The following is a 13,176-nucleotide window of genomic DNA, read 5'->3' as shown; positions in this document are numbered from 1 at the left end:
AGCCCCTCCAGGCCTTTTGCTTGTTGGAGACAGTGGTTCCTGTCCTCTAGGTTTCAAAAACGATTTCTCACAGCTGGCCTGGTGGCGTAGTGGTTAAGTCCGCACGCTCTGCTTCAGTGGCCTAGGGTTCACTGGTTCAGATCCTGGGCACAGACCTACACACTGCTCATCAAGCCATGCTGTGGTGGCATCCCACATACAAAATAGAGGAAGGCTGGCACAGATGTTTGAACTAATATCTGTGCCAGTCCTTTTTGCTTCCTCAAGCAAAAAGAGGAAGATTAGCAACAGATGTTAGCTCAGGGCCAATCTTCCTCACCAAAAAAGAAGAAGAAGAAAGAAAAAAAAAAAACATTTTTCTCCTCTAAAGGAAGAACGGTCAGCCTCTCCAGCAAGCCCAACTCTCCTGAGAAATTAGGGAAGAGTTCTAAGATTAGGGAAAGAGGGAGGAGGGATGAAGGGTGAATTATACCTTTGATTCAGATTCAGTCTTGAGAGGAAGAATCTGGAGGGAGAGGCTGCTCAGTAGAATAGTAAAAGTGACATTGTCCAGCATTGACATCTATCTGTTGTCCTGCACATTTGGTTTGGGGTCTGTTTTTTCTTCTCTGTGCCTGGCTCAGAATCACCCCAGCTGCTGTGGGCATGAGCAAACCGCTGCCCACCAGGGGCCACGTCTTTGCCCTTCCCTGAAATAGCACAGGAGGGAGGAAGGAGCGTTGAGTGGGGGGCTGACTGTGCGCATTCCAGCCCTGCTCTGACGGAACAGAGAAGGAATGAAACAGTGCTGACCGTGGCCCCATCCCAGAGATGCTCACTCCACCCGCTCTCTGAGGGGGAAGAAGGAGCAGCAGAAGGAAGCTGAAGGGGCGTGCGCTCTAGAGCCCGGTGTTTGTGCACCACTCTGTGCCTCCAGCAGAAGTTCCCAGCCCTGCAGCGCTTCCCAGCTGGTTTCCCAGGGCAGCCAGCTTGGTGCCACCGAAGGTGCCATGCTCTCGAAAGCTTCGGGGAAAGGAAAGAACAGGAGAGTAAAGCAGAAGAGGGCAGGTGGAGTCGCGAGGTGGGCCAGGCGAGCCTCGCCTGCATTCGTGAGCGAGAGTCAGAGGTGCTAGCGGGGAGCAGGAAGCAATGGGGGAGACCTGCCCCTGCGGGCTCTGCTCGCTGCAGCCTCTCTCCTCACCTGCGAACTGCCGCCCCGCGGCTGCGGGTTAGAGGGGGCGACTGCATGGGTGCTGCACCCTCTGCTAACGAGCAGAAAAGACCTGTGCGCACCAGAGCCCTGAACCACACGGAGCCATGGGACGAAGCACGCGTGGGCCTGCGCAGTGCCACGAGGCTACACGAGAGCACTGGGGCTTGCAGGGAGGGGGTCTCTGCATGTGGACAAGCCCACCCAGCAGCTCTACCCCCGGCTGCTGCCGCTCTTCAAAGGTGGTCCTGAGGTTTGAGCGTCTGCCCTGAAAGGGCCTGAGTGCCCCAGGGGAGGGGAGCACTGCCTCCCGGGGCGGCCCGGAGCCATGGGCCTAGAAGCATGTGAAGAGATCCTGCTGCAGGGCCTCTCAGTGGAAGATGTGGGCGATTCAGGTAGCAAGATAGACCAAGGACCATCCTCACCAAGGCGAGGAGGAGAAAGACAACAGCCAGCACCCAGCAGGCAGAGTTGGAAGATCAGTGAAAGGAAAGGACTCGCTGCAGAAGGGGCCAAGCTGACTGATGGCCTGGCAGCTGCCCGTAAACTCACTCATGAAAAATGGGGCTGAGGAGGCACCGTGGGCTTGGAGCTAAAGGCACTCACCGCACGTAGACACCACTGACGGAGGCAGCCTAGAAATTTCAGGCAGCAGTTTCCTTGCCTGCTGGAAGGGAAGGCCTAGCTGAGACCCTTCCGCAGAAGTACAGCTCCTTGCTCGTGACGGCCCTCCTCTGTGGGGATCTGCGTCCTTCAGGGTCGTGCTGGGCCTCCTTGCAGGAAATCTCACCTGGGCCAAAATTATCTTGAGCAACAGAAAGCAGCAAAGGGGAGACAGAGCCCAAGAGAAAATGAGAAAATGAGAGTGCATCGTGAGCTCCATGTGGCTGTTGTAAACAGCAAAGAACAGGGCACAAAGTACAAAACTCATCCACAATGGAGCTTTTGAGTCCCAGACAAGGGAGGGAGCCCTGGCCTGTGCTCAGCTATAATGACCAAGGGTGGGCTTTCAGCCTCTCCATGATGTGAGTAAATGATGAGTGAGAAAAGGAGGCAGCACTGAGTGGTGGAAAGAGGACTGGACCTCTGCCACTAACTAGCTGTGTGACCCTGGGCATGTCACTAACCCTCTCTGGACCTTAACATTCTCACCTATAAAATGAAGGGCTGGCTTACCCCTTCTAGTCCAGCGTTGCAGGTATGATTCAGACCTCCATTTTGCAGTGGGGAGCTAAGCCACAGAGAAGTGGAGTAACACGTCTGTGGTCACACAGGGTTCAAGCTCGGGCCACGTGACTGCAGAGCCCAGGCTCCTAACCATGCCACTCTGCTTCCTGTCCCCCTTCTTTGCCCAGAAGAGTTGCAGGGAGGCCCTGGGCGAGATTAAAAGTGAGCAGGTTCTCCCCAAGACCTCCACCTGCACTTTCTGTCCTTCTCCTCCTGCTGGTGCCCTGAACACAGCCTCAGACTCTCCTGTCCTCTCTCGTGGTTAGGAATTCACCCGATCTGCACAATGGCTAACAGAGAGACTTAGCATAATACCTCCCCGGGCTCCAGTGCTGGACCGTATTAGCTGCTTGCTTTGAATAAGCAGCTTAATTCTCTAAGCCTCAATTTCCTGATCTGTAAAATGGGGAAATATAATGGGGACGTATAATCCTTCATAGGGTTTCTTTTGAGGCTTGAATCAGTTAATATACATAAAGTACATGGAAGGATAGCCAGCGTATAGTGAAGGAAGAAAAAAGCCAGCTGTTATTAAGATAGAATGGCTGATATTATTCTTATGCATCCGAAGGGTGTTTGCACTCCAAGGGGACAAGGCCTCAATGTGAAGGAATGACATCACTGCACTGGGTTGGAGAGGGATTGGGGGCACAGTCATTCCGTGTCCCTTTCATATGATACCGCACGGGGGACCACCTACTGCTGAGCCTGGCCTTGGGAACTAGAACAGTGTTCTCTCTCCAACCTAGAAGTCGTCTTGTACCTAAAAGAACTGGCTTCCAGAGGAGTCCTAATCCACATCTAGAAACCCCTGTCTCGTCCCTAGTGGTTGTGCTGAGCTGTTTTCCCTCGGGGGTGACCCCTCCTGTGTGATCGGATGTCCCACGCTGCCCTGGCAGCCCTAGTGCAGGTAGACAGGTGTGAGAAAGGGTGGGGACCTGTGTCAAAGCTCAGACGTTTGTGTGAGGCGGCTGAGCGTCCTTCTCTGCCTCCCCCTGCCACTGCCCACCGCCCCCGACGCCCCTGATAACTGAGGCAGCCGACTCAGTGGCGCCGTGATCGTGGAGAGAAATTTTCTGCTTGGCAGCGCTGGGCATTTATGAGCTACTGTGAGCACAGCGACCCTGGTTTTCTTCTCTGGATTATGGTTGCAGACCAAGGGCAGGCATTTCTGCCTCCTCCCAGTTTATAGCAGTAATAATAATGATTATGATGGCACATCGTGCTTATATTGTGCCTTTTTAATAAGGCCACTTTGTTTGGCTTCTTAATATTTAATCCTGTTTTATATTTACTTTCTGATGGCTTAAAATCAGCCAGGTTTTAATAGCTTATGTGGAGAAAGCCACGCTGGGCCTGGGCCGACAGGAAGTTGAGAAGGCCCTGCAGCCTGCTGGCGCTTGTCTCCGTGACCTTGCCACCCAGGCAGCCTGCCATAGCTGGGTCCCCTTCTGCTTCCTGTCTCACCATCTCTTTCCTCTTTTTTTCTACTTTTCTCCTTTCCTATTCCCTCTTTCTTTCTCTTAGAAGAGACCTGTAATTCATCATCTAGATTAGTGTATTCATGTGAGAGATGAAGACAATGAGGCCCAAGTCCTCATGTGACTTGTCAAGGCTTTGGAGCTAGTTAGTAGCAAGGCCAAGGCAAGGACCATCTTTGGCATTTCCTAGACTCACAGTACTGGGGAGGTTCCTATGACTCTGAGTCGGGTGAAGACGTTCTATAAAGAGTTCCTGCACCCATCAGCTTGCGACTCCATGTGGCCATGTGCTTGATCTATTAAACTGTAGAAAAATAGTAAGGAATAAGTTTGCAAGTTATGTTTTTTCTGCAAGAGAAAATTAAATTAGATGGAACGCAACATAGTTACTCCCCAGAGAGTCTCCTGGGGTAGTGACCATAACCAGAATGGTCAACTCTGTTCTGCTCTGGGACTAATGCAATCCTGCTGAAACACCCTACTTTACTAGTTCTTGTCCATAATTAATCCTGCAGATACGTATTTGAGCAAAGTTATTCTGGAGGTTGCCTGATGTAGCCAGGAAGTGCTGAACTCAAGGCCAGTCATTCTCTGCCGTTTACTAGCTCTCACCTGCGACAACTAACTTCAGCTTTGGGGCTATTGTTTCACCTGATGATGGGAGAATACTTCCCACTTGCCTGCACCGGGGGGGGGGGGGGGGGGGGGGGGGGGGGGGGTGGTATTGGTCAGGGTCCCAACAGAAAACAGAGACTCATAAACTGGGTGATCCAAGGAGAGGTTAATGAAGATGCAGGGGGAGTTCAAGGAGGCCAACAAGGGATAGATAGTGCGGTACCTGGGGTGGCACTCATGGGAGCTGTTACCACTACAAGCCTGAAGCGACGAGGTGAGGAAGCAGTTTTCAGGAGTCAGAGAGGGTGGTTATGAGGAGAGGGTCATTGATCAGACTTGTGCGTTCAGCACCAAGACGCAGCCAGTCTGCACCAACCCTGTGTGCAGGCGCCAGGAGAGTGAATACTCCAGCCTCCCTCTCCTCAGGTCGCAGGGACTTCCTGCTGGCGCTTCCTATTGGCCAACCCAGTGGGAAGCCCAAGCATAGGAGAGCTTGTTGGTGTAGTTTCCAAAGGTCAGCCTCCTGGAGTGCAGGGCATGGCGGGGAGGGACAGAGAGGCATCTGCGGGGCAGACCCTCCAGATGTCCGGCATTCAGGAATATCCTTAAAGCTCCATGAAGGTACAAAGTGTTGTTATTATAGTTCCTTATCTAATACCACTAGGATCTGAAAGGGAGTCCAGAGAATTCTAACATAATATCTCTGGCCTTGAGAAAGTTATAATTTAGTTAGGGAGATAAACCTAATACTTACATAGCAAACTATAAGCAAAACATTAAAATTAGTTGATAATATTAGCAAATACTCATAGCACTTAACCATTTTACAAAGTTATTTTATAAATATTATTTCACTTGATCTTTACCACAAACTCTTGAAATAAAAATAGTATCACTATTTTCTTTTTACACATGAGGAAACCTGGGCTCGGAAAGGTTAAAAAACTTACCCAGAGTTACACAGCTATGAGACGGTGGAACTAAAACTTGAATTCAGGTTTTTATTGAAAATTCTCCCAGATTCCAGGGTTCTAGGAGTTTGGAAGAGGGGACTCAGTGGCAGTGGGTGGTCCCAGAAGCCTCCACGAACTAGAACTGGGCTTCTGGGGAAGAATGAGATTGGAATAGTTCAGGGGTCAGCACACGTTTCTTCTAAAGGGCCAGGCAGCAAATATTTTAGGTATTGTGGGCCACTGAGAACTTCGACTGCAGCTGTTCCACTCCCCTGGTGCAGGGGGAAGGCAGCCGCAGATAATATGCACGCAATGGCATGGCTGGGCTCCGGTGGAACTTTATGTACGAAAACAGGTGACAGTCTGGATCTGGCCCAAGATTGTAGTTTGCTGACCCCTGGAAAACGTACAGGGAGGTGGACAGGCACTCCAGGGAGCAGGTAGTATATATGACATCATAAATACAAAGGCCGGAGGTTGGAGTAATGGTGGCCCATTCAGGGGACAATGAGGAAGGCAGCCCAACTTGGGCAGAGAGTTTCTGTGGGAAGGAACAGGAAATAGGATGAGTAGGTAGTGTCTTAGTCAACTAGGGCTGCTGGTGAAGTACCGCAGACCGGGCGACTTAAGGTACAGAAATGATTTTCTCCCAGTTCTCGAGGCTGGATGTTTGAGATCAAGGTGTCGACAGGGTTGGTTCCTTCTGAGAGCCATGAGGGAAGGGTCTGCTCCAGGTCTTTTTCTTTGGCTTGTAGATGGCCATCTTCGTGTCATCTTCCCTCTGTGCGTGTCTGTGTCCAAGTGTCTTCTTCTGATAAGGACACCCATCCTGTTGGATTAGAGCCCAGCCTCGTGACCTCATTGTAATCTAGTCACCTCCTTAAAGACTCTGTTTCCCAACAGCCACACCCTGAGGGACAGGGGTAGGACTTCAGCACCCGGGGTCCTGAGGGGCACGTGTAACAGACAGGATGGAGCCAGATCACAGGAGTTTAGATCCCAGACCAGAGATGATGAGATAGGAAGTCAGGAATCCTTCTGCTTGTCAGCCATAACTCTGATTAGTACTTTCAGAAAATGAACACTAATTATACCACTCATATGCAAAAAACGTAATGAAATGGGCACCTGGCCAAGTAATTGACAAAGTAATTCTTCATTTCCATCCAAGAGGACATGGAAGCCTGGGCGATTGGATCCTGGCAGTCTGGCTGACCCAGGATTCAGCCCATTGGCTCCATATGGCACTCTGCAGGACGGGGGAAGTTCAGGTGGGATGAGAAATGCCTTCAGCTCCTTCAGCTTCTGACACCCCAGCTACTGCCTGCATGTCTGGCCCTGAGGTACCAACCCTCTTCCAACAAGAGGAGATAAAAGATTGACAGCAGTTGAAGAGTTCTCTGCCCTTGGGTAGTGAGGCTACCAGCTAAGCTCCAGAATGAAGCCTGGGCATTTTCTCAGCAAGTCTCACAAGAGGCCAGCCATTCCTGCTGCTGATGGTCATGACAGGACATCACAGAGCCCTGTCCCCACAACAACGTCAAAGCTGTTTTGGGTGACCAAAGCTTTCAGAACTAGGCAGATTTCTGCCTCTCTCCCCAAGTTCGTTCTTTGCTCCCTCACATGGAGCTTTGCTCTAATGCCACTCAGTCAATCATGCTGCATAGAAAGGCTGAGGCAGAGGCCTCAGGAGCAAGGCCAGGTGTTCTATGTGAGGTGGTTCTCTGCATCTCTCCATGCAGCCTCAGGGTTGGGAAAGGAGGGAGGGAGGGAAGGAAAAGGGAGTGAAGAAAGGAATGCCTATGAAGATTTCGCTTACTGTTTTCTTTGTGGATTTACTGATAAATAACCTTAGTGATTTCTTTTTTCTTTATCAAAACCAAAGTAGCTCTTACTCTCCAACCTTTGCCAGAGCCCCTTCTAGAGTCATTTTTTTATTCATGTGGATGAGTTCGGCCATCTTTGGGCACACATATTGCATAAATGTTTGTGTCATGATGGCTAATTGAGATCTAATTTCTCTTCTCGGAAACCATGAGTGTTACCCAACTGGAACATCCTGGAGCAGATTCACCATGTGGAGATTTGTTTTAAGCAATGTAAGGAACTGCCCGGAGCCAGTCGTTGGTTGTAAAGTGAGGATCGTGTGCCGGGAGTCTTCCCTGTCTCTGTTGACCACAGCTGCGGGAAGGCTGACCAGCTGAGCTGTGCAGCCATGCTTTCAAAGCCCTGCCTGTTGTTTAATGGGGGATCCCCAAATTTTAGTGAATAAACCCTAGAGGGTTTGCAAACCCAAATATCCCAGGGCATACCAGTCTTCACAACAGCCAGATGTAGTGCTCCTCCTCCAGCATGGTTCATGTAATTGCCAGTTTCAGGAGATCATCCCATGGTGGAAGTGGCTTATCATAATCCCCCCAGTATCTGAACAACTGCTCCCCAAGCAGATCAGGGGAGGCATCGGTTGCTGTGAGACAATGACCGTGCATCTCCCTTCAGACATGGAAATTGTCCTACTAAGCGCCATTCATGCAAGTTGCCACCAAGAATAGCTGTTTTGGGGAGAGAAGACATTAATTCAAGGAGGTAATCAGTTGTTGGCAAGACAGAGCCCATACAACTCATGGTAGCCGTTGGTGATAACACCGAAAGTGTGATTATGTTATCCCCACCTGCAATGGCAGCTGTTAATTACTCTTTCAGGAAAATCTCCTTTACTTTTGGAATCTTCTCAGCAGAATCCAAGGGGCAGGACAGCCCAAAGACCCATATTTGATTCACAGTACCTGGTAACAGTGAAGTTAGAAAGTCAGAAAACTAGCTTCCTCTCTAGCTTTCTTCCTAAATCCATTCAGTGAAGTGCGTTTCATGCCACAGAGCCTGTGTTCTCATGGCATCTTCTGTAGGTGAGCAGACTGCTCTCAGGGCTTCCAGGAGGAGGTTGCCTTTAGAGAAGAGGTGACCTTGAGCATCTGGGTTCCTTGCCATCTTTCTGCCTTAGCTTCCAACCAATTCATCATCTAAGTGGCCAGAGAAGGAGTCAGGCTCTCCATCTCACCCACAGAATCAGTATCCAGCATTTATAATTCTCAACTTTCAACAATCTGGGCATCCAGTTTCTAAGAAGGAATCCACGTCTGTCTCTCTAGGGCAGCAAGTCCTATAAAGAATCAGCTACAATCCTACTGTCTAATCCCTTAGTAATAGGAATGCAAACTGCATCCCACCCATCTGATTCCCTCAGGTGCTTAAGGGACAAGTGATCACAAATTAATAGGCACTAGTATATCACTATACCGCTCCTTCCAGGTGAGATATTTTCATCTCAGCAACAAATCTTTAGATATTTGACTTGACCCAAAATAGCAGATCTAGTGGAGACCGCTGCCCACCGTCAAGAGAGATGATTTAGATGCTCTTCAAATCACTCTCCACACAGGTGGCTGCCAACTTTGCCCACATGAAAGACGATCCCTGGCCAAAGTCAGTTAGACATTCAACAGCCATGTTTTTATGGAGCTCTTTCTATTGTTTTTAAAGTTATCATACAGCCATTTCTGAAATTGAACAAGATGGGACAATATTGATACCAATGCCAAAAGCTGGATAATGCGTCTGTATAAAAGGTTCCGGTGTCCGGGGCCTTCCGTCGCTGGCCAGGGCTCTCATCCCCCCAGGCGACCACATAACTAGACCGAAACTTGGTGACCGGCAGCCTCATGTCTGCCCTTTACATCTCCGGATAAAGACCACTCACTATGACAGGCTCATTTTAGTGACTGTCGTTCTAAACTGAGACAGACCTTTTTCTAGAAGAGAAATTTGAACCATTCCAGCTCCTAACTTTCAGGGCTATTTCATATAGGACTTTTGAGAAGTGAAAAAAATGATACTGGGAGTGACATTTCTGTCTATTCCAAGCCCTGTATTTTAAAGATGTGTGTTTGGGGACACAGCCCTTCACAAAGGTTAAAAATACAGCTGGCCCTTTTCTGCTGTGAACTAGTCTCCAGAGCTCTCACTGACAAGAAGCACTCAGGGCTGTTCATTAGAGGTGATCTGAGTTCCAGGAGAAGAGGGGGAAGTAAAGAAGCCCCTAAAATTCGGGGTGACCTTCCCTTCATGCCCCTTCCTGGAGCTGAAGGGGCCCCCTCCCCGTTCCTCATCAGGCACATGCTTCCCTTCGTGAGTGGGAACAGATTTCCCACCTCATTAACAAATTGGAACTATGCCTGACTCACCACCCGTCCCCAACACCCTCCCTAGGGGCCTGGCAGGGGCGTAGTTAATGCTAGTTCTACGAGATGAAGTGGGAAAAGTCCATTTCTCAGGAATTAGCTAAAGCATTTGACGTCCAGAACTTGAAGTTCATTGCAGAATACAGAGGTCCCCTCTTCCATTCGCAGTAACCATTGTGTTTACACTTGCCAGCACCCTCCTCTCCAACTATAGCTCAGACCCAAGGATGCTTACAGAGTTCTTCTCCCTTTTATACAAACCTCCTCAAAAGACCACTCATTGACAGGGGCCAGCCCAGTGGCACAGCAGTTAGGTGCCCACGTTCTGCTTTGGCAGCCCGGGGTTCACTGGTTCCGATCCAGGGTGTGGACACGGCACCGCTTGGCACGCTATGCTGTGGTAGGCATCCCACGTATAAAGTAGAGGAAGATGGGCATGGATGTTAGCTCAGGGCCAGTCTTCCTCAGCAAAAAGAGGAGGATTGGCAGTAGTTAGCTCAGGGCTAATCTTCCTCAAAAAAAAAAAAAAGACCACCCATTGACAAGCATGTGAGCAACTTCTTTGCCTGTTTAAACTGATGAAAAGCAGATGCATAGATGTTTGGGACGTGATCAGGCCTGAGGCACCAGGTGGAACTTTATTAAATGGAATTGAATGATTGGACAAAGGGGCAAGGAGGTCAATGGATTGTTTTCTACCTGCAAGTGACACTGTCTGGGTGTAAGTTGTGAGGGAGCCCTTGAATCCACTTCAGATGGGGGAGACGTCAACTCACCTGGGCACTGAGTGGGTGGAGGGGGACACCAATGCTGTGGTTTGACTTTAGCAGATGCCCCATTTGAGCCTGTAAAATGGGTGCCTCCTTAAGGAGACAGCAGGGGTGAGTGTGGCCCCCCAGGAAGTCCTCTCCTCAAAGTCACTAACCAGTCTACGAGTGTAGACTGGAGCCTCTACTGGAGTAATTTCTTCTCCCCAGGGTCCATTATTTGTTTTGTGTTGTTAATTTATGTGATTTGGGGTTTTTGTTCTATTTTGTTATGTTTTCTTATATGTTTTGGAATATTGCTTTTTATAATTTTTTTAGTTTATTTTTGGAGATGAAAATGGCTGTTCCACGTGAAAGCTGAGTTCCTTGTTTCTTTCTTTTGCCCATGGCTGACTGCATGCTCTCTGTTGATGTCTTGTTCCTGGTTCTTGACACTGACCATCTTGTCTGTGAAAGGAGGCGCTCCAGCGAGCTTGCTTGATCAGAAGAAAGGGAAGTTTGCTTGGTTTAGTCACTCCACAGAAACCCATGGTAATGTTCCCCTGTGCTCTGTGTGTGTAAGTGTGTGCTGGTACGTACCGCACTGCACGGGAGGGTATTTTTCTTGATGGCTTGTGATGCTGTGTGTGTGTGTGCATATGTGTTTGTATGTATGTGTAGTTTTTGTGAGGGGATGGCAATCTGTCCCACTCAAAGCCACTGTCTTGTCGTCTCTTCATATGTATAAAGTCAGCGGATGTGACACTCAGAAGCAGCTATTCCTTGATAGAAGCTTTCCTTTGCATAGTGCCAGTCGAGATTTTCACTGTAAATGCCAGCTTGGCATGGTATAGGCAGTGCCTTTATTTAGAAGATTACATGTTTCCTTCTAATGCCCAGGCCTGCCCACTCCTACTTTGGTTGTCCTTCCAAGCCTAGCGCCACTGCCATCACACCACTCCACTAGCACATAAGGGGCTCTCTGGGAGCAAAGTGTCGCAAAGTCAGATGGCTTTTTATACACAGCTGAACTCTTTAAACAATGTTGCCTGAAGAGTTAAAGGCACGTTAGGCCAGAGATGGCTGGAGACAGATGGATTGAAAGACCAAAGGCATTTTAGTGTTGTGACTTCTTCCTTAGTATGGATGGCACAAGGAACCCTGGCAAACTCTGAAGGTTTTGTCTTCCCAACTCCCAGTGCTAAAACCATCCCTAAAGTCTGGTCTCTCCCACCAGCTCCCTCAGACCGCAGGCTGTAGAACTTTTGTAAGTGCTGTGAAACTCAGCACTACCATGTGGCCATTTGACACCCTCCTGTGATGCTACCAGGGCCTGATTTAGCTTTAAGAACCTCCTCTTGTCCTAGGGTGTAGACTAGGGAGTTGGTCAACGTGGGGGCAATCAAAATGAGCATGGTGCAGGGGGTCATGACACCTGTGCTTCGGGTGAAGTCCTACCCCAAACACACTGCAGGACCCTGGGCATCCTTCCCTCCCCCAGGCCTCGCTTTCCTGTCCTGTGAAGTGAAGGGACCGAGTTAGAGCTGGAGGATATCTAAAGTCCCATCCAGCGCCAACTTCTTTGAAATAACATCTGCATTTCTTTTTACCCAACTTTATTGAAAATAAATCCCAAGGTAGAGGGGTCTCTCGTACACAACAAACAGATGGCAGGTCATGGGGCTTTCTGTGTGTGTCTTCCATATTCTTGAGGTGAGTCTCTTCTCACCTGCCCATGTTGTCTTCATCCAAAAGAAAACAATGTGGGAAAAATCCACATCCAGCACCAATATCCATGTAACCAGTAGGTCTTCTCCTGGGCTGTGGCAGCCCCGTGGGGACGTGTCACCTGGTGCTACATCACCTGATGCTACACCCTCACTAATTGCAGATTCTATGGCTGCTGAGGACTAGTGATTGTCTCACCAGATGAGGAGTTCTGTCCTGTCAGGAGAGCTGAACCAGGACCAATGATGTGGTGGCCGCTCTAAGGAACAGGAGTTGGCAAAAATAAGGAACTCATTTTTGTGTTGTATTAGAAGGTTAATGGGAGGTGAAAAAGAAGAATTCTCTTGAGTTAAACTTTTATTTGGAATAAAAAGTTATAATAAAAGAAGTGGCGTTTTCTAAGCCATCAAACTGGGTTCCAAGCTTAAAAAACTACTACTGCTCTAGAAATTCAGCCCACTGCTGCCTCAGGAAGAGCCTAGAGATTGACTGGACAGATTGGCTCCCATGGAATTAGATGGTCTATACTCCAGGTCAACCTGCTGAGCTGGGAATGTCAAGGTTGCTGACGGGGGAGAGTAACCCGGCAGTCTATATTCTAGCCGCATGTAAACTTGATTTGCCGGGTTCCGCAGTTATGTTCCTCATGCCTGATGTCTGCAGTGCTGGTTTGAATCTTAGTACATGATTCTGGTAATGGCTGTTCACTTCAGGCTCTCTATTCCAGGTAGAGTGCTAGACGTAGTTGACTCAGTACCCAGCATGCACCACAGGACAAGGGGCGTTCCTCCAAGTCCATCTAGTAGTTCATGCTGGTGGCAAAAATGCCCTCTCTACAAACAAGCTAGACCCTAAGTTTGGGGGTGGAGCCCTTTAGAATTGGTGGGTAGAAAGAAATAAGGTAAATAAAATATTTTCATGAAAGCTCCTCTTTTTATGGCAAGTAATGGATGCAAATGGAAAACCTTATACAGCTTCTCCAAAGGCGTAGAGTTGAGG

At 49.0% G+C, this 13,176-nt stretch overlaps 1 protein-coding gene across 9 annotated transcripts in view; it reads left to right on the top strand.

The window, feature by feature from the left end:
• Nucleotides 1-13,176, top strand: part of CACNA1C (calcium voltage-gated channel subunit alpha1 C) — a 680,405-nt gene that overhangs the window by 531,477 nt on the left and 135,752 nt on the right. Inside the window, exon 10 of one of the 9 annotated variants that reach the window (XM_070270769.1) lies at nt 10,927-11,001. The exons of the other annotated variants lie outside the window; for them this stretch is intronic. Coding sequence (XP_070126870.1) covers nt 10,927-11,001 — 75 coding nt within the window. The remainder of the gene's footprint in view (nt 1-10,926; nt 11,002-13,176) is intronic. 9 annotated transcript variants of the gene reach the window in all.

Source organism: Equus caballus, chromosome 6, assembly GCF_041296265.1.
Source record: "Equus caballus isolate H_3958 breed thoroughbred chromosome 6, TB-T2T, whole genome shotgun sequence".
Lineage (NCBI taxonomy): Eukaryota > Metazoa > Chordata > Mammalia > Perissodactyla > Equidae > Equus > Equus caballus.
This window is presented reverse-complemented; position numbering and strand designations above follow the sequence as displayed.